Genomic DNA, 22,315 nt, shown 5'->3' with positions numbered 1-22,315 from the left:
AGAGCAGCGACTAAGTTAGCGATGGATTTAGTTAGCAACGTATTAGCTTGTCGCAAAATACTTTGAAATCATAGGGCATCTATCGCTGATTTATTTTAAAAGAAAAGTTCTTCTATATTTTATCTTAGTCACTAATATCATTAGCAAAGATCTATTATGTATCGAACTTTATTGTAGTATTAATGAATTTTACATTATATATATATATATATATATATATATATATATATATATATATATATATATATATATATATATATATATATATATATATATATATATCACAACATATTTTAGAACAATTTACCTTTAAACAATACATTTTATACATGATAGCATTTTATGAACAATTTACTTCAGTGTACCTAATTATTTGCTAAAATATACTCATTATAACTTGGGTGACTACAACTTTTGATAGAATACAATAACTAAAATTTAAAAATAGCAAATACGTAAGACAATTAAGATGGCATAATGGCGCTAGGTATAAAACAGTCCAAAATAAAGTCGACTCATGTTCGAATCCACACAATTCAATTTTGGGGAGGCTTCTTTAAAAAAAAAAAGTAACATGTAAAGTTGCAAACTAAGAAGTATATTTCTATTTTGCATATTATTAACAAAAAATACATCACCTAAAATTTATGAAATTAGTATGTTGATGTGTATGTAAAATATATTGCTTAAAATGACAACTAATCTCAATCACATTGTTGTGACATGTATCCTACAAGAATACAATAGCAATTGTTAAGACGATTGTTCCTCCCCAAACAAGATATTTGCCCAAGTAAAACCAAATCCTTGGAAGAATTTTGTGTTTACCATGTTTATTTAATTCTAATTAATACAACAATTAGCTTATTATAGAAGTTTATAGTGTTGATATATATATATATAGTTTGATGGGGTCTTTTCATAACAACACTGATGAAAAATTATTTATTTAATCACAGATAAAGTTTTGTCCATTTTTAAATTCCCTCAAAATTACATTGAGATTTTTCGTTGAATCTCATACCCACAATAAAATCGGGGACCCATCGATAAGGCTAGTAAAAGATTTTTTGTTATTGCATCACGAAAGTTATTTCTAGACAAGTGTACCAATTACTTCACTCTTTTTGTTTGTTCTATCTATTGTACTATCTATTAAAAAAATGGTCGACCATGTTGACCGTATTGAGATAATGTTTTGTAAAAAACAAATATGTGAATGCTAAAAAATAGAAGCATCGCACAAAAGATAGAGTTAAAGTGAAAAGAATAATAAAATGAAATTGTATTAAAAAAAAAAAAATACTCATTAACAGAAAAAACTAAATAACCATCTTAGTGAGCCAAACTAAAGGGTTGTTACTTTTTTATTAAAAATTAATGAGTCTAACAAATTAGTCACTTGATCTCAGTATTTATATGATTGTTTCTTTATGTCTTACTAGCTAGACACAATAACTTTATATATATACCAAAAAATACAACTTTATATATATATATATATATATATATATATATATATATATATATATATATATATATATATATATATATATATACACACACCAACTTTTCATTTTATTTTCCATGAATAATGTTAAGATTGTTTAATATTATGAAAACTGTTTGTTGAAATTTATAGGTAAAATGGTCTTTAATCTTATTAGACAAGTTATTTACTGTTGGATCTTATCTTTACATCATATAATCCAACCAGACAATCATTACATATTCAGCCATTTTTTGATTTTGTGAAACCCCCAAACATTAACATCTTGTAGCAACGAACAATTCAACGTTTGATTCTGGAAGAGGAAGGCTAACTACATGAAGGAGGTACCTTGAATAAATCTAGTGGAGACGTGGAGTAAAAACCAAAGAAGTTGATATCACGAAGTAAAGTTAAATAAACATTTTTCAAAGATTTCAGAGTAAAAAAAATGTTATATTTTATATGATTCTTGAAAAACAAGAGTTAAAAAAGCCCAAACATAATGTTTAAAAAGACGAGTAAAAGTAATCAACTACAATTGTCTTAATTCCAAAACATCAATTAATAATTAACAATGATTATGTTTCATAAGGGAAAATGATGAATGAAACCATATATATTTAATAATGGTTATGTTTTGGTTCTTATAAATTAATATTAATTTGAAGTAATAATTCGAAAATTGTTTACAAATAATTTCTCAATAATATAAAACTTACTTTTTAATAATACTATAATGTAGAAGTGACAGGAGCAGAATCACTACTAGAAATAATGCCACCATCCCCACCACCTGCACCATCATCCACCGACGTATTTGCTGCCTTTGCGGTGGTGCTCGGCGTACTGCCACCAGCTCTTTTTCTCTTCTTCTTCTCATATGGAATACCTCTAGCCTTGGCTTGACTATCTTTCACCTCCCTCAAATATATCCTCACAGCTCTAGCACCAAACGGGTTTGACTCCGGTTGGCCGCCGTTCTCCTCGTACGCCGCCCTGAGCCGGCCGATGAGCGCGTCGAGGCTCCCCCAAGCTTGTTTCAGTGGACAAGCACACGGCGCCGGTGGGTTTGGGTAGCCAAAGTAAGGACATCCAGTCACATGAACCTTCGTCTTCCCGAACTGGTCGAGGTACTTGAGGAACTCGATCACGTGGGCGCCGCTGCACCTCGCTAGCGTCAACGGTGGTTTGTGGTTCTTTAAATACTGCAAGAACGTGTTCCAGTCACGGCGCTTCTGCGACTCGTATCTGCTGAGTGATTGTGTTGCCGTGGCTTGTAACCTTGATCTTCCGGTAGGTGACTCAACTGCACCACCAAGCTGCGATGGACCTGGAGGTTCTCCAGGGTCGTGTGAACCGGATCCTGATGCCAAATCCATAGTTGGGAAGATTCAAATTTTCTGTTTTTGGGTTGGATTGATTGATTGATTGTGGAAGAAGGGTGGTGGAGAGAGAGAGAGAGAGAGAGAGAGAGAGAGAGAGAGAGAGAGAGAGAGAAGATGATGGGACGTAATATAGAAAAGTAATATGAATGAAGGCTCCTCCTTCTCGCCAAGGGCAAGACTCAAGAGAGTCTTATTATTCTTGTAGGATCCACAGTTCCTTTTTAATATGTTGAGGGCTATTTTTGCATGGTTTAACTTCCATTTTCACAGGAAAGCCTAGTTGTGAAATGAATGCGTGGCACAAGTTTTTGGTATATACAAGGTCTAAATGCCAATTAAAAAAAAAAGTCTAATTAAATTTTGTTACAACGAATTTATATCCTATATAATGTAAGGTTGTTGGGTATGAGTAATATGTTATTACATGTTATCACATCTAAAAGGTGCTACATCATCATTTTAATCATAAATGAGTGTTATAACATTAAAGGTGAAAATGAGAAACATCAAATAACATGTAATAACAACACTTATTTTCTTTTTTATTTTTTAATTTTTTTAATGATTTTACTTTTTATATTTTCAAATTTCTTTATTTTTTATTTATGTCACAATATAATTATAATATAAATTAAATCTTAAATTAAAAATAACATTTAAAAAATAATGATAAAAAATTACATTTTCGATCTAAATTACAACTAACGATAAATACCAAAAAAAAAAAAAAGACAACAAATTAAATTTTCGATCTAAATTACCCAACTTCACTGCCATCATAGATATGATATGCCAAGTCTTCTCGAAATTGTTTATGTTTTTGTTGATCTTGGATATCAACGACTCTATGTAAGTATTATGTTGTCTCTGGTTGAAATTGAATGGATCTAGGTTCCGTAGGTGAATACTCCGCAATGTTTCTTACTTATCTTCAATCACCATGTTATGCATAATAATACATGCATACATAATATCTCGTAGTGTGTCCAATTCATATGGCCGTGCTGCATGTTCAACTATGTGTCATTTTGCTTTCAGAACTCCAAAAGCACATTCCACGTCCTTACGTGCTCATTCTTGTCTTCTCTTGAAAAAATTATCTATTGGTTCTATCGGGTGTTGAAACGCCTTCACAAACGTAGAATATGTTGGATATATTCCATCCGTGAAGTAATACCCGAAATTATACTTATGGTCATTTACTGTGAAAGGAGCATCCGGTGCCTTTCCTGTCAAAAGGTCCTGAAATATTGGTGACTGATCAAGAACGTTTACGTCATTGTTCGAACCCGCAACTTCAAAAAAAGCATGCCAAATCCATAAGTCTTGTGATACAACCACCTCTAATATTAACGAATGCAATCCAAGATGACCACTTGTGTATTGACCTTTCCACGCCACATGACAATTTCTCCATATCCACTTTGTGCAATCAATGCTTCCAAGCATTCATGGAAAATCATGTCGTTCTTCATGCGACACATATAGTTGTTGTATGTCATTCAATGAAGGTTTGCGCAAGTATTTGTCACCGAAGGTTTTGATAACACCTCTCGCCAATACATACAAACTTTCTCGTTCATTTCACTCTGATATTCTCATATAGTCATCAATAGAATCGGACGATTCTCCTAAAGCATTTAGCTCGATTGCAACAACACATTTTTGCAACCCTGTAAAACTTCGTTTACCTCTCGCATCGTACCGCAGTTGGAAATATTCATACCCAAAAACATATAATAAAATTTTCAAACAACTTTTTAATAATCTAAAAAACATATAATAAAATTTTCAAACAACTTCACAATAATCTAAAAACATATAATAAAATTTTCAAACTACTTCTTAATAATCTAAAAAACATATAATAAAATTTTCAAACTACTTTTTAATAATCTAAAAAAAATATAATAAAATTTTCAAACAACTTTTTAATAATCTAAAGGAAGTATAATAAATTTTTAAAGCAATATTTAATAATCTAAACAACATATATTAAAATAGAAAATAATTGTAATTACGTTACCTTGTTTCCATTGCATTGGCTATTCGTTGAAATACATTTTTTTGCAAACGAAATCTTCTTTTGGAATCGTTTGCTTGGTAGACACAATTATCCGCAAAATAATCGTGTACTAGACGTCTATGCCCCTATTCACAATCTCTGTTCAACGCTGCATGTTTGGTCAGTAGTGGAGCTGGCTCTTGAGGTATAATGTCGGTAACATATTGATACATCATACCCACAAACATATCATCCTCATCGATATCATGATTGTATGGATGAAACGGATCAAAAGGTTCCATTTTTTAACAGTGTAAGAGAAAAAAATGAAATTGAAAGGATCTTATATATGTTGAAAACGATTTGTTTGGGTTGGAAAATAAAATGAAGATAAATGTGGTGTATTTATATTAATAGAGATTTTTTTAAATGTTGTGACCGTTTGCAAACGGTTGGATTTTTAAACGTTGCACCAATTGGATTAGTCGTTTCCTCTCGTCACCACCATAACGTACGCTAACATAGTACCTAATAACGCCAAGTGAGCACGGTGTTTCGCATGTTATAACGTCGTTATATGGCCTCCATGTCAGATTAACACGAATACGTGTTGCCCATACCTACCCGTCTAAGACCTTTAGGTATACCCTTCACGAAGGGTTTCATGGTTGACGTGGCATCGACCACTAACCACAAACACCATCCTGGTGCTTAGTGGTGGGTAATGGTTGTGATGAACTGTGTATATGCCAGGAACACCACATCCAATTAAATTCTTTCTCTCTCTATCTCTCTCTAACTCTTTCTACATCTCTCTTTATGTTGATTTGTCGTATAAAAGCGTTTTTAGGCCACATGGCTTGTGAAATTCAGTTCGATTTGGGTACAGCCTTTGGGATGCCTTCATTGGTTCATCTTCGAACATGGCATTCAATCAAGGTTGACTATTCGTTGCGGTCAGGGGCAAAACAGGAAAAGTTGTATCGGGGTGGGGCGAATCAAAATTTTTAAAAGAAGCACTAAAAAATTTATTCCATTCAACGTCATTAAATATAAAAAATATCAAACAAAAAAATTAATATAAAATGCTCTAACATCACTCATTAAAGTGGAATTCGTCGATCTTTTACGTCTTTAAAGCCTTGCACAATCATCTCTAAAATAATCTTTTCTACAAGCCTTTCGAAGTACAAAATCAACGGGTCTTTCAAAAATTCATCTTCCATTTTATTCTGTAGCCTTGTTTTAACAAGACTCATTGCTGAAAATGATCTCTCTGTTGTAGCAATGAAAACCGGAAGAGCGAGTATAAGACTAACTACTCGATAAATAAGATAAAAATTGGTTGCTCTTATAGTCTTTATCAATGATTGAGACAAGTCTGAAATAGATATAAATTGTTTATAATCTTCATGTCGAACGACATCCACCTCGTAATGTTGAAGTTGCATCTTCAAAAGATTTTTCTCAGTTTCATTGAAATCTTCAGGATAAAACTTTTCTACTAATTGACATACATCACCACTTCGAAAAGGCTCATTAGAATTTTTAGGATCTAAAATTGTTGAAAGATGGAGTAACTCCATCGATCTATCATCGAACCGATGATCTAATTCCATTAACTGACAGTTAATTACTTCGGTGAAAATATCTACTCGATAATGATGTTTAAGTGTATGATCGCTATCCTCATTACGCGCTCGAGCCCCTCTACTAAAGTAAGAAGAAGACAAATCAGGGATATTGATGTTGCGTTCAAGACAAAATGACTTAACATGAGCTAGAAAACTATCCCATCTTTCATCATTCATTTTTTGCAATAGCAATTTGGTGGATGTAACCAGCCTCAATGCGTTCAGTATATCTTGAGATTGTCTTTGTAAAGCTTGGCAAAGTAAATCTGTGATCTCCATTATTTCATTCTCAAGATGTAGAACAAAAATGAATTCAAATGTAGTAATAGTCTCGTATTTTGAGTATGCATCTCCTTTGATCGAACCAGTGCCACCCTCAATAATTTTAAGTAAAACCTCACAAATTGAACTAAATATTTTTATTAAGCGTGAAACCAATTTCAAGTGAGAACCCCATCTGGTATCCCTAACCAGTTGTAAAGCACCAATTTGATTGAGGCCTCTACTAGTTTCCAACTCACCAATAGATTTAAAACATGCCATTTTTTTCGGCTTGTGCATTTCTTAGTTGGTCGAAGCACTTGGAAGAAGCACCAACAACATTAATAACAAAATATAATTTATTAAAAAACCTTTTGCACTGCAATAACTCTTTATGAATCAACCATTAATGCTAATAGCAATCGATAAGCAATGAATGTAATATGGAGATGGACAATCCTTTGAAATCAATGCCTGCAACCCTTTGAAATGACCTCGCATATTGCTGGCATCGTCATACCCTTGGCCACGAATCGACTTAAAATTAAGATTGTTATGTGTCAATAGAAAATATATTCTATCCTTCAGAGTTTGTGATGTAGTGTCAGGAACATAAAAAAGGCCAAAGAAATTCTCCATAATAACTCCATCTTTATTTACGAATCTCGAAACAATAAACGTGTATTCTCTGTTAGACTCATCACGTGCTTCATCAACAAGTAAACAAAATTTTCCACCATCAATTTCCTCACTAATCATCCGTCTCACCCTATTAAAGATAAGGTTTAAAATCCCCTTTTGAATTGTTGGTGATGTATATGATGCATCTTTAGGAGCAGTATGAAACAATTCTTTCATCTCGTTGTTAAAAGAACAAATTGCCTCCAACATTTCATGGAAATTTCCTTTGTTAATGGAATTTGGTCTTTCATTATGACCTCTAAATGCAATTGCTTGAAAGGCACACAAACGAACTGCATAAATAATGTAAGGTTCCATTTTCACAACCAAAATTTTTCATTTTTATTAAGGTAAAACTTCACAATTTATAATTCCATTATTAAGAAAAATGTTTATTCCAAATTACATTTATTGAAAATCGAAGTATCATAGAAAATGCAAAATCCTCAATGCGTCTGATGAGTGTGTACGGTCCCGTCTTCGCCTTCCCATAGCCATCGATGATACCTGAAACAATAAACAACTGGGTAAGCATAAAGCTTATTGAATTTCCCACAAAATACCACCACACAGATGGATAACATCTACAATCAAACATGTTGGGTCCAGTCAACCATCGGTTGGAATACCCGACATTGGAATGCAAATATACAATAGGTCCAGTCATCCTCGGGATGGAATACCTAGGGTTTGTTGGCCTACCGCCTCATCCCAACTGCTGTTCCCGAGCCTCTGTACCTTCGGCTTACAGTCGGCCCACACCGGGTATCTTGGACTATAATACAAAGCAGCCTCAACCCAAACCAAACACAACATGTCGACATATAACAATCAGGATCAAGTAGGCATATAATACAGAAAAACAACAATCATACAACTCGTTACCGTATACTAGTCCTCTCATAGCATACAGTCCTACTACAAGATAACCTCCATAGAATGCATAACTATAAGTAACCAGAGGTGAGATACTCACCCGAACAGATGATCCTAAGCTAGACCCACAATCAAACCGGGAACATGCAAAAGATCCTATACCAAAAGTTCTTAGGCTATCCTACATGATCATAGACAGTCCCTAAGGGCACTCCATAGATGATAACATGCAAGCACATATAAAATACAGTTCTACTGATTAGTACATCAAAACAACAAACTCAATACCAAGAGACATATCTAATAGATCACTAGAGCATAACAACATACTCGATACTAGAACACAGATCTGACTTATCACTACAACATAACAACATACTAAATATCAACAATCTAAGGAATGCATGGTCGTATATACTCATAGGTGAGATACTCACCGGATAGGTGATCTTACTCTTGAACCACAAACAAACATGGAGCTGTTAAGAGATCTTAGACCAAGATCCCTCAACCTATCCTACATGACTATATAAAGTCTCTAAGGCACCCCTCTACTAACAGATAACCAAAACTAGTGGGCCGACATTGGTGCCTTCGACCCACGGGTATAGTGAGACGAAACTCACCTCGATATGCATGTAGGTAACCACCGTAGCAACGAAGAACTCTACCATCTTCAACTCACTTCCAATCACCTACAGGAAGATACTTGAGTGAATTTCCGGTCACATGTCATAGTCACTTGCAACAATGACTACCTCACATGAAATGACCATTAGGGTTTCACGTAAAATGACAATTAGGGTTAATTAAGGACATTTAACCCATTAATAACTTAATCACCTAATGGGTAGGACTCATTAAGGTTTTACTTAGTCATTCTCGGGTATAATAATAATAATTCGAGCAATAGCCCAAATACATGCTCGATCATCGTCCAAAATAGAGTTCCCTGGTTCTAGGGTTTTCCACATAAAATCATAACTAGGGTTAGTGTTCCACACTTAACCCTTGAAGGACTTAATTCATTAAGTCCAATACTACACTAAGTTAATCGTAGGGCATTACTGAGTATAATTTAAAGTTCAATTAACAGTTTTAACGCATGTTCCGACAAAACTCCAAAACAAAGTTAATTGTAGGGCATTACCTAATTTGGGTTTCCAACGCCAAATATGTGCCAATAGGACTAAATTTAAATGCTTAGATAAAATTAATATGTAATAATTCGGGCACCACCCACCGCCACCTCGGGCAGTGGTGGTCAACGATGGTCCGTGGCGGCAGCTACCCACCTACTTACGACGATGGTGGTGATTGCGATTTAGAATCTAAACAAACAACTCCCACAACAACAATCATGCAAAAAACACATATAAACACAATATTCCATGCATACAACCACCTCACACAGTGGCTGGTGGTGGCAGAAAATAGAAACAAGGCGGTAGCCACCAAGGTTGGCTGCCATGGTGGTTTGTCTTGTTTTCCGGCCAACCAAGACTCGCACAAACACACTCCTCACAACGTGCAACATCAGTACACACACAAGCAAAACACGAACACCAGCACAGTCACCCACTCATGGTGGTATGCGGCATTCAGAAAAAGTTTGCAAAACGGGATAGCCGCCGGAGCGGCGACGGTGGTGGGATGCGAAGAAGCGACAAAAGACCTTAAGAGGGTGGAAGGGAGGCTGCACTATTATAGGAGAAAGGAAACAACGGCCACAAGTCTCGTTTTTCCGTCTTCCCCACAGTCACGGTGTAGTCTTGCGATTCTCATCAATCCACATCTTCGGCGGCGGCAGTAGCAGCGATGTTGGTGCTCGGTGGTTCACGATGACGACAAGGAAGATGGCAGCGGCAATGGAGGTTGGAGGGATAAGGGTGGAAATTGTAGTAACATTTAGGGTTAGGGTTTTCGAATGGGTTTTTAAACGAGAGAGCATGGGGAGGGGGTGTCAGGTTTTAGTCCCGCCTCCACCTACAAATTTATGTCCATTTTCCACTTTTAGTCACTCATTCTCCATTCTTTTTCAAATTAAGTTCAAAAGTTACTAAACATTCCCTAGCTTCAACAATTCTATTCATAACCAGTATGAAACTTACACTTTAACCCCTGATTTCCAGAACTTATAACATTTAACTCCTTGCGCTAATAGTCTAATAAATTATTACGGATTTATGGTAACATAAAATATAAGAATACATCTTAGGGTTTTAGGGTTTACTTATTTATTTATTTTTAACGGGATGTTAAAAATAATAACTTTCAAAATCAATCTATTCTTCTTACGATCTTCATATGTAAATTTCCCAAATGTACTTTGTATATTTTGAGTCTCATTTAACAAATCATCATATGATTTTTGTATAACATTGAGAAAAGATGTACACTCAGTTCCCATATGCTGCAAAAAAAGACATTTTTTCCTACCTACTTTCTTCTAAATGTGAAATCCATCTATAGTAAATGTCTGATGGCCATAATATCCCATTCCATAAGGTTTGTTAAAAAGGAAACATGGAAAACAAAATGCAACATTTGAACACTGTGAATATTCAAGCCATGGAAATTGCTTGAACCAAGAACCTTGAAAGCTATGTTAATGGTCTTCTGATCCAGATTTTGGATATGCAGAAAGTGTCAATTGAAAGGGACCACGATTCATATAAGCTTGTTGAACTGTGTCTCGTTGATTGATTGGATAATCGTAAATTTGGATACGCAAACTAGGATCTCATTCTAGTGTATTAAGATCAACATCATTCATTTCAAGATGGGGTTTTTTGGGTTGATTTTTGGTCACAAGATCACTATAATTAGGAGTATTTGTGTTTATAACATTCGGGGGTGGCTCTACAGGTACTTGAGAAGAACTGTCATGTTTTCTTTTTAAAAATCCATGAAGTGTTGCTTGTTTTTTCATTTTGGCATACTTTACATGGCATAATTATTAAATAGTTTACAAATAACATTCATGTTATATATATATATATATATATATATATATATATATATATATATATATATATAAACTAGTAATCAAACTCAATATTGTTGTTCTGAAAGCTTTTACATAAACAAACAAAACTTATTTTAAACGGTTTTATCAACAAAAAAGTTATAGATAATATTATTATACAATTAAAATTATAGTTGTTTAATTTGACAATTAATACCTATATCTCTCCACTCTCTGTAACGTACTAACATCCCAAATAAAAGACCCAAATTTTTTATTAATTTATTAAAATCATCATTCCAAAAAGATCATCAATACAATCCAGATAAAATAAATGTATCGATCAACTTACAAAATCAAAGTAAATCACAAAACATGGAACAAGGTGGTGTGTGTCCTACAATCATTCTGAGCTCCTAATTTTGAAACAAGAAACACCTAAAATATAAACGAAAACAATAAGCACCATACTTAGTGAGTTCCCCAAGATACCATGTACCATACATACATAAAACACATACTGGGCCCATGCCTTCCATTGGGCCTCCCCTGGTATCGAGTCCTACTCGGCCGTGGGCCCTGTTAGGTGCATTTCATGCATCCATTTTGTAGTTTTACTTCATAAAATTGCATTATATTTAGGTTTAAACTCATGCATGTTACATATTTTTCGGGATTTTTCATGATGCAATTCCATTCACACACATTTGTAATATTTCAGAGACTTTTGAAGGTAGGATCTTAATTGAGGTGATCAATAAGAGATATGGATGAAGTTTCGGGACTATTGGAGCATCGAGGAGGGAGATTTCAAGAAAATGAAGATATTAGCTTTACAGAAGTTTACATGGCCGTGTAATGCAAGCCTTAAATTTACACGGGCTGCGTAAACACAAACTCATGAGCAGTGTACTTTGAAAACCTAGCCGAAATGAAAAATATATTTTTTGTGTTTACACGGCCGTGTAAATTTACACGGGCCGTGTAAACGAGGTCGTCAGTTTAAATCAGTTTTTCTCCCTTCTAAAAGGAGACAAATGGGTTCTAGAAGGTGAGTGTCATTTTTGTGAGTTCTCGGAGGCGATTTTGGGAGTATTTTGAAGACAATTGTTGCTTGAAAACATTTGGATTTCACTTGGATTTTAATTTCTAAGACTTAAACTTCAATTTCTAGGTTTGTGCTTGTTCTAGTCATGAGTGGCTAGAAACTTAATTCTCCAACTTCACGCATTGACAATCGTATGATTTCAATCATTTGACTTGGTGTTTGTTTTAAATGTTATCTAGTGAATTTGATTTTGTTTAAATTGAATGTTTGATTTCAATTTTAGATCTTTTTGGCCAATTGAATTAGGGTTAACTCACTCATGTTATCTATCAAACAAAATCCATAATTGTTTTTTAAAATAGAATAAGTACCAAGTATTAAATCATAATACTTGCAGTGATTTTAGTACAAATCAAATTCACACATCCAAATACTCTCACCTATTCTGAGAACTTGTTTAGATTAGGTTAGTTAGATTAGAATTAATTAAAGAGCTTATTTTAATTAATTAAAAATGGTGAATGTGAAGTGCTAGAACTTATTAGCATTTCTAATACCAACTTAGATAGAATTAAACAAATATCATTTCATCCATGGAATCACATTGCTAATTTGTCTTGCATAGAGTTGGAGTACTTACAAATCTTGAGTTTATTTTACTTAATCAATTGCTTATTTATTACTTATATCCTTGGTTTAAATCATTGCATCTAAACCTCCCTTTTTTGTGATCTCATTTGTACCTTGTGCAAAAGGGTATAAGCATTTATCTCGTGTCTCTGTGGATCGATCCTACTTACCTTGTATTACATTTTTAGTACAAATTATTAGTGCTTAAGGAGTCATTTGTACCCCTATATATGTTGGGTTTTACACGCTTAATAGGCCCCGCCCGAAATCAAGTCCCGCTTGACTTCATAGACCTGTCAATCACCAGGCCCCGCATGACATTGGGCCCCACCCGATACACACCTAATCATATAACCATATAATCATATAAACTTATAATCTTACTAACACATGCAATAATCACAAGGACCATAGCATACCATACAGTCATCGAGTCTCACCCAGCATCGGGCCTCGCCCGGTAAGCATAAAAGCACATACTGATAACTAGCATACAATATACTCATCAGGCCCCACCAGGCACCAGGCCTTGCATGGTAAGCATACCATACATACCACATGCAAGTGTCACGTAGACATCTAGCATACTAACATATCAACCATGGGCCGCATTGGTGCCTTCAACCCGCTAAAACACATCAAGGAAACTCACCTCAACTACTAAATCTCACTGAAAATCCCTGGCCCCTGGTTCAATGAATCCTTGAGCCAATCAATACCAAAAAAAAAATCCAATTAACATTTAGGTTCCAATCCATAACCATAAATCCATACTTGGGGTAAAATAACCATTTTATCCCTAACATAGCTTGGTCCATTACTAAGGCCCAAACTCATAATCTAAAAGACCTAAAAGCCAATTATTCAACCAAGGCCCAAATATGGCCAAAATTTCCAAATTAGGCCCAAACACCTTAAACGGGCCTTACTCTAAAGCCCAACCATTTGTCACACCCCCAAACCAAGGATGATGGAAATGTCCGGGGGTGGAGGACTTCATGTAGAGTATCACAACAACAAGTATAATAGTGCCCAAAGTAAATACAGCCATCATAAATATAATTGGAAAAGTTACACCAAAGTATATGTTTACATGATTCAAATCAATTACATTATGCTACAAAATAAACTGTTTGATGAATTATCGTCCCATCCTCAAAACATTGTTGATTTCCTGTTTCACTGAATTCCTAAGCATACAAGTAGTTTTGAAAAAGTGTCAACACAAAGGTTGGTGAGTTCATAAGCTTTTGACAGTAAGAGTTTAGAAATCGATCTTTGAAAGGAGATGTATGTTACCAAGAAAAATCCAATATTTTCCTTATAAAAGTTATGTGGTCCTAAATACCAGGACCGAAAACGAACAAGTATTTGTCATACTTAAAGATATAAGAGTGGTTTCAAATGATGTGTAGTCATAAATACCTAAACCGAGAGTGTACAGTAATATCTGTATTTATTGATATAAAAAAGTGATTTTAAATCGACATAAAACCCCTTTAGGTTTTATAAAAATCCCTTAAACTTTATGTATTGTTATCTCCCTATGTGAGTCGCTATAACCATACTATGACTGAATGAACTTGCCACGACGCTTCTCAGGCGTCGAGAAACTGAAATGACATTTGTCACCCGTAGACCTGCAGGTCCTACTGTAGCTAGCAGTAAGGTGTGGGGTGTCATCCCAATATAGATCTATACACAACTATCACGTTCTCCCTCCAGGAGACTCTGATTATAACTACCAGAAATTTAGATCCCGCACTCGGACGTACGGAAAGAGATTGTCTCACAATTTAGGTTAACAAGTTTACGTGTGGTGTGCGTGAATGTAAAACCTTTTTGTATGAATGTACCCTTTTTGTACGAGTGTATTATGTGATGAATCATAAACTATACCTATTATATTTTATCAAAAACGTTTGTAATATATAAGAACTCTTTTATGAAAATGCATTAGTGTTATGAATCCATAAACTATGCTTATTATAACTTAATATACGTGTTCTAAATGAATGAAAAATCTTATCATGAATGACTAAGTTTCAGTTTATGATGATAAAATAACAAGGAAACACATTCAATATTTATAAATTATGGTTATACGCTTTGCTCAACATAAAACAAAGTGTTATGAAATTTATATGTTGTTAACTAAATTTAACCTTTCTGCGCTGTTTTAGAAAAGTCATAGAAAAATCATACAAAGTCGAAAACTAAATCCGTAAATTCTGAGAGATCCCAAAATGTGTCTAGTTTACTAATAATTTTTATCATGATTTTTAATGACCTCCAACTTGGGTGAAAAAGTCCATAATCACAGACTGGTCCGGATTGGTGTTTGACATGATAGGTAGTTTTGTAAAAATCACCATAAATTGTAGAAAAATTGTATGGAGATGTTCAAGTAGTCATTTTAAAGCTAAGAACTTGAACTACTTTCACCTTGTACATTTTTGAAAACAAAAATGTTTAAGTTTCCCAAAACAGTCCGTGAATGGAGTTGAACTTTTCTGATGAAGGCTGTTAGAAAAGTTTAGTTATGTTCTTGGTGTTTTAACTTGTATTCCCCCCCTAAAAACTTGAGAAAAAATGAAATTTTAGGGTTATGAACTTACCTTATGTGATTTCAGTAGATGGATGACAGATAAAAGAAGTGTTCAACTCAAGAACACTTTGGGAGATTGCTTGAAGATTCGAAGATCTAACACCAATAGGATGGAGTTTGTGTAAGATATCTATGATTTGAGTAGAAGGAAGTGAAATAATCATATGGAGGATGTTAATACTTACCAAAACTAGAAGAAAATCTTGGAGTACAGCCTTGAATCTCGAATTTTTAGAGAGAGAAAATGAGAGAAAATGAAGTTTGTTCTTGATGGAAGAATGAGACGAAATGAAAGAAATGTGAGGAGAGAGGAGGGTTTTCTAACCCTTGACCAATTGTGTGGCTGAAAAATGATGGGAAAAGTACCATGAAATGACTAGGTATGGGCTGATGGTGAATAGGGACATGGAGTGGGTATGGGAGTGGTTGCTTGTGTCATAAAATAAAGAAAAGTCAACACTCCACCTCTTGTACTTCACCCACTCTTCTTGGATAAGGTTTATCCCCAAAAACGTGATTAATTAATAAATATGGGGCCGTATATGTTAAAATAAAGTTTTGGGTGAAAATCTCACGTTAAAATCTCGAAAAACGGGCTTAAAATGTTAAAAATATTGAAAATGGGTGAAAAATGTCAAAAATCCGAAGTTTAGGACCGGAGGTTCGGTCCTATTCATTAGAACCGAAAGTGGGAAAAGAACCGATAGGAAGGGAAGAGGAACCGAGAGTGTGAGAAGAAGGGAACAGAGGGCGAGGCTCGGTCTTTTAAGATTGGAATCGAAAGTAAAAGGGAGCCGAAAGTGAGGCTCAGCTGAAGACTTTCGCCGGCGAGAAGGGAGCCGAAGGCGAGGCTCGGTTCAGGTGGTTTCAGCTCGCGGGAGGTCTCGGCTCCAGGGTTTCGGTCTTCGGCTGCTAAGAGGTTTCGGCTGCTAAGGGGTTTCAGCCCCTGAATGTTGTTTTTCTCGATTTTACACCGTTTCAAGCCGTTTTTGACCTGGTTAAGGGTCGGGATGGCCCGAATGACTATAAAAAGTTTAAGAAACTTTTGAGAGAGATTTGGGAGAGATTCCACATTCTTGGTGAGATTTCTCATACAAAGAGAGATTTGGGAGAGATTTCACATACATGGAGAGATTTGGGAGAGATTTGACATACATTGAGAGATGTAGCACCTGGTTCCTGGTACGTGAGTTTTGCCTTAAGTATTTGTGTTTTTGGCTGTGGACTCGGCGAGTTGGAGGCCCGACTCGCCGAGTAGAGACGAGACTCTGGGGCGCGGATAAGATGGCGACTCGACGAGTCCATATTAGGGACTCGGTGAGTCTGTGCTGTTTGATGAAACCCTAATTTCCAAGGGTTTGCACCCTATTTAAACATCCATTTGCGCCCCAACTCCGCCCCATTCACCCCCAGAACCTCTCCATACGTCCTAGCTCTTGTTCTTGTGAGTTTGAGGCATCTTAGGGTGTATTCTTGAAGATTTTGTGAAGGAAGTGGAGTAGATCAAGAGGAATGGAAGGAAGCCAAGCATCTTAGTGTCCTCTCAGTGATTTCCTTGAGGTAAAACTTGTTTTCCCCCTGTCTATACGCTTATAACTCCATTAAAGTCTTCCTTGAGCCCTTCCCCAAGCTTGTATGTGCATCATATTTCGTAATAAGTTGATTGGCCTCTAGATCCAGACTTGGTTGAGCTCCAGGAGCTCAGATCTACTACCTTTATGGACCCTTATTGCATGAAGACCTTAGATCTACTCTTTTGGTGCATTTTGAACCCTAAAACCCTCATGGAGGAATATCTACACATAAATTTGGAAACTTTACGTGTTATTCATGCTCTAGGAACCCAGATATATGAATGGAATGGACTAGATTCGAGCAAAATCCCGTATATGGCTCTTTCATGGAGTAGACTCGGCAAGTCTAGTCGCGAGTCTTCGAGATTGTCCCCTTTTTGCTGTGACGAGTTGCGTAGTGAGTCTAGGGTGGACTCGGTGAGTTGGAAGCCAAAACTCACCCATAATGGAACTCGACGAGTCGATGCCTAGACTCGGCGAGTTCAAGAAAATCTCCTTAGATCAAGATCAGACTCGACGCGTTGTTCATACAACTCGGCGAGTCACAGTATAACTTGTTTATCAGACGAAGATGAACTCAGCGAGTTGTTCATACAACTCAGCGAATAGGATGAAGGACTTGAACATCAGTTTGGAAGGAGAACTCGTCAAGTCAACGCCTAACTCAACGAGTAGAAACAGAATTCAGGTCAGTTGTTTGGACATGGACTCAGCGAGTTGGTGAGCCAACTCGGCGAGTCGGGTCAACTGGAAGTTGACTCTGACTTTGACTTAGGGCATGATCAGGGGTAAAATGGTCATTTTACCCAAAGGTCAGTTAGCAATCTTTGACTAAGTGTTTGGTGGGAATTACAGCCGGAGGATTTCCAGAGCAGCAGCAGCAGCAGTCAGACTATTCCCACGCAGATCAGCAGCTACTCCGAGGTGAGTTACCTTTCAGTAGCGGTGGGTCTAAGGCCACAATGTCGGCCCACCAGTAGGAGTTGTATGTTAGATGATTGTCTTTGTGATATCATCTAGGTTTGCTACTACTAATATGTTATATGTTGGCATGATATGTTGTACGTGATAGTAGTAAAGTTCGGTTGTTAGGACCGAAGGGTAGTCAGGCACCCCAGATACGTCTGATATTATGTTTGTGTTATGATATATGTGATGGTAGTAGTAGGGGGTGAAATAGTCCCCGAGGTTTGGTTGTTAGGACCGAAGGTCAGCACCCCAGAATAGCTCGACATGGGTAGGTCAGCACCGCAGAATGGCTTGACACGGGTAGGAGGGCACCCCAGAATGGCCGCACGGGTAGTCGGCACCCCAGAACGGCCGTACCGGGTAGTCAGGCACCCCAGAATAGCCTGGCAGTATGTATGTTATGTATTATATGTTATGTGGTACGATGGGGGAACTCACTAAGCTTTGTGCTTACAGTTTACAGTTTTGGTTTCAGGTACCTCTTCATCGAAGGGGAAAGAGCTGGCACGGTAGCGACACATCATGCACACACACTGGTTTCTGCATCTGTTAGACTCCTCTGGGATTTATACTCTGATGTTTCGATTGGTTGTATGACTTGACTTATGAACATATTTTATGTTGTGCTGTAGTTTGATCAAACAATGTTTTTATTTATTAACGTTTTCTAAAGTAATGTTTTAAAAACGAAATTTTTGGACGTGAAAATTGGGTCGTTACAAGTTGGTATCAGAGCCCTGGTTTGAGGGATTCGGAAACACCTTCTGGGGTGTTTGAACTCAAATCGAGGGATTAAAAGATTTTGGAAAGAGAAAATGTTTTCTAAAAGGTTAAGTAAAGGGTTTTAAGAAAGAAAAATGTGTGTGATGTGCGCGACCGATCAAGCTCAAGTAAGTATTCCCCAATGTACCCATACAAGTTTATTTATGTTTATCAGTTCCTGTAGAATAGCATGCTAGAATAGGACTAAGGATCTAGGAGTGATGCCTTATGTGCCTGCTTTATGTGCTTCAGTATATGAAAGAGTTGCATGCTAGAGTTGAGTAGACAGCAGTAGGGTAGCCTGTTTAGGTTATTCCTGATAGTACGAGCTTAGCATTGTATGTTGTTCAGTTCTCTCTTCGAGGATAGAGTTGCTTGAGATTGTTTTTCTTACGTCCAAATGTTGTTTGCTTTGTCCTTTGTGGGCCTTGAAGTGATGGGAGTTAACTGTTAGGTGAATACGTTAAGTCACATGTGATCAGGCTTGAATAATCTCAGAGTGTTGGATTTGATTCTATTGCGTAGCTCTTGTTTGAGTCTTAACCGTTGTAGAGATGAGTCCCTTACTCGAAGGATTATCCGAGCCTCAGCACATGTGATTGTATTCAGGTAATAGTTAATTGGCATCACCAAGAGGCCCTCAGCAGCTGAGGACTGGGTTGGGTGGAGTCAGAGGTTTCCTTGGGTAAGCCTAGGATAAAGAGTAGCAGTGATTAGCGGTAGGAGAAGGGACCTGGTTGAGTCGAGGCGGTCCTTGGGGAAGGTACGGATAGATGTGGAAGGTAGTATGGGCCGGTACTACTGAAAGCAGAGGATCCGTACGCGAACCGAGGAAGGCCAAGACTAGTGAACTTGTAGTGGGTGGGATCTCTACAGGGGTATCAGTATCGCTAACAGTTGTTATTTCTTTGTATTTCAGAATGGTGGTACTACATCCGAGGCCAGCAGTTGGCAGTTCAGGAGAGGGATCGGGTTCAGGATCAGCTTCCGAGCCAGTAGATGAGAGGTTGTGCGAGTTCATCGCATCAGAGATCACCAGAGGTATCCTTGAGTCGACCCCCATTATCTTCGGGTCGATCAAGGAGGGGATATTGGAGATGATGGAGGATCGCCTCCAGGAATTCAGGAGTGACATGGCATCTAGCCAGTCGGGATCTCGCACACTGTCCTTTAAGGACTTCAGGGGCAGTGGTGCGCCAGATTTCCAAGGGGTGAAGGACCCCATTGTTGCCAGTCGATGGATAGCAGACATCGAGTCTGCGCAGTTGACTAGCTTTTGCCCCGAGGGGTCGAAGGTGAGGTATGCGGCAGGGTGTTTACGAGACCGAGCTCGAGATTTGTGGAAGTCGGTGGGTGACTCTTTGGGAGCCTCAGCTATCGAGGCTATGACCTGGTCGGACTTTGTGACCAGGTTCAGGGTAGAGTTTGCGCCGACTGTCGAGCTTCAGCAGCTGGCCAGGGAGTTTTTGGACATGAGACAGACAACTGAGACTGTGGCAGAGATCACCGCCAAGTTCTGGGAGAGGGCACTGTTGGTGCCCCAGTATGCGGCCGATGAGGACATGTAGAGGACCCGCTACCATGACATGCTTTGGGCTGATATCCGGGAGCACGTTAGTTTTTCAGCCTGCCCCACCCTGGACTCCATGATTGCCAGGGCGAGGGAGAGGGAGATAGATTTGGAGCATATCCGGAAACGGAAGTCAGAGGAGGGACAGACAGGAGGGGCTTCTGGGAAGAAGCCCAAGGAATTAGATGGTAGGCCGAAAGGCCAGTCAGGACTGAGCCACTGCAGGAAATGCGGCAGGCCACACGAGGGGGCGTGCAGGATGGGATCATTAGGCTGCTACAAGTGCGGCAAGACTGGGCACTATAACAGGGATTGCAATGCTCCGGAAGCAGTTATTCAGACATCGGAGTTGTTGTGTTTCCACTACAACCATAGAGGCCACAAGAAGGCCAATTATCCCCAGTTGACAGCTTCAGCGCCGATGAAGGCGCCAGCTCCAGCGACCCTGCGGATCACGGATGGCCGGCAGGGCAAGGCAGAGGCTCCAGTGGTGAGGAGCCGGGCATTTCAACCGACCACCAAGGAGGCACGCGCAGCACCCGGTGTGGTGATGGGTATGATTCTTTCCCCCTCATTTATTTATATGATGTTATGATATTGATATGTGCTCGGTATATGTATATGTGTTAGGATCGTTCAATGTGAACGGTATCCCAGTTCAGGTGTTATTCGACTCGGGTGCATCCCGATCGTTTGTGTCCCTTGCGCTTAGCAAGAAGTTTCCTGAGTCTTCGGGCATGTTGGATTTCCCTTTGGGGGTAGAAATCGCTGATGATCGATCTGTGCGAGCATCGATAGTCTTTCAGGACTGCGTCTTGCGTTTGTTCGAGGAGCGCTACTTGGTAGACTTGGTTCCCATTCTGTTACGTGGGAACAAGGTGATTATAGGCATGGAATGGTTGAGCCCTAATGGGGCAGTGATAGATTGCGCACAGCAGCTAGTGCGAGTCCGAACCCTAGGTAGGGGAGAGTTAGTGATTCATGGAGAGAGGCCACAGTGTGGACCCTCAGTCTATTCAGCAGTGAGGGCTAGACGATACCTTCAGCATGGATGCGCAGGTTATGTTGCGTATGTGATGGATACCCGGGAGGTGGGTAAGGCGTCCGTGAGCGAGGTTCTAGTGGTGCGAGATTTCGTGGATGTTTTCCCATGGAAGCTTCCTGGGATACCTCCGGAGCGACATGTGGAGTTTAGGATTGACCTCGTTCCTGGTGCGGCTCCGATAGCCAAGGCACCATATCGGCTGGCTCCTCCTGAGATGCAGGAGTTGTCTATGCAGCTGCAGGAGCTGCTAGACAAGGGATTCATTAGACCGAGCAGTTCACCCTGGGGAGCCCCGATTCTGTTTGTGAAGAAGAAGGACAGATCGCACCGGATGTGTATAGATTATCGGGAGTTGAACAAGGTAACGGTGAAGAACCGTTACCCACTCCCGAGGATTGATGATCTCTTTGACCAACTTCAGGGAGCATCTTGGTTCTCCAAGATTGATTTGCGTTCGGGTTATCATCAGATGAGGGTCAGGGAGGAGGATACGCAGAAGACCGCATTTCGGACGCGCTATGGCCACTATGAGTTCGTGGTGATGCCGTTTGGGCTCACCAATGCTCCTGCCGCGTTCATGGACCTCATGAACCGCGTATGCAGACCGATGCTGGATCGGTCTGTGATAGTCTTTATCGATGACATCTTGGTTTATTCCAGGACGCAGGAAGAGCATGAGGAGCATCTGAGAGAGTTATTGGAGACCCTGAGGAGGGAGAGCTTGTATTCCAAGTTCTCCAAGTGTGAGTTTTGGTTGCGCGAGGTGCAATTTCTCGGACACCTTGTCAACCAGAACGGGATTCTGGT

The 22,315-nt window shown here is 38.3% G+C and overlaps 2 protein-coding genes and 1 pseudogene across 2 annotated transcripts; all 3 read right to left on the bottom strand.

Moving 5' to 3' along the window:
* Positions 1 to 2,090: 2,090 nt before the first annotated feature.
* LOC145048320 (protein LIGHT-DEPENDENT SHORT HYPOCOTYLS 5 pseudogene) lies at positions 2,091 to 3,133 on the bottom strand (annotated as a pseudogene).
* Positions 3,134 to 5,985: 2,852 nt separating this feature from the next.
* LOC145046925 (uncharacterized) lies at positions 5,986 to 7,059 on the bottom strand. The gene has a single exon (XM_078995189.1). It carries the CDS (start codon positions 7,057 to 7,059, stop codon positions 5,986 to 5,988), a length of 1,074 nt encoding a protein of 357 aa, XP_078851315.1.
* Positions 7,060 to 7,176: 117 nt separating this feature from the next.
* LOC145046924 (uncharacterized) lies at positions 7,177 to 7,776 on the bottom strand. The gene has a single exon (XM_078995188.1). The coding sequence runs from the start codon at positions 7,774 to 7,776 to the stop codon at positions 7,177 to 7,179; it is 600 nt and encodes a 199-aa protein (XP_078851314.1).
* Positions 7,777 to 22,315: the final 14,539 nt, after the last annotated feature.

The sequence above is a fragment of the Lactuca saligna genome, chromosome 5, assembly GCF_052625555.1.
Source record: "Lactuca saligna cultivar CGN05327 chromosome 5, ASM5262555v1, whole genome shotgun sequence".
Taxonomy (NCBI): Eukaryota; Viridiplantae; Streptophyta; class Magnoliopsida; order Asterales; family Asteraceae; genus Lactuca; species Lactuca saligna.
Note: the sequence above shows the minus strand (reverse complement) of the source record. Positions and strands in the feature narration are given on the sequence as shown.

Bases quoted from the DNA above. Each gene is read 5' to 3' on its own strand.
- LOC145046924 (XM_078995188.1), bottom strand. From the start codon at position 7,776: ATGGAACCTTACATTATTTATGCAGTTCGTTTGTGTGCCTTTCAAGCA.
- LOC145046925 (XM_078995189.1), bottom strand. From the start codon at position 7,059: ATGGCATGTTTTAAATCTATTGGTGAGTTGGAAACTAGTAGAGGCCTC.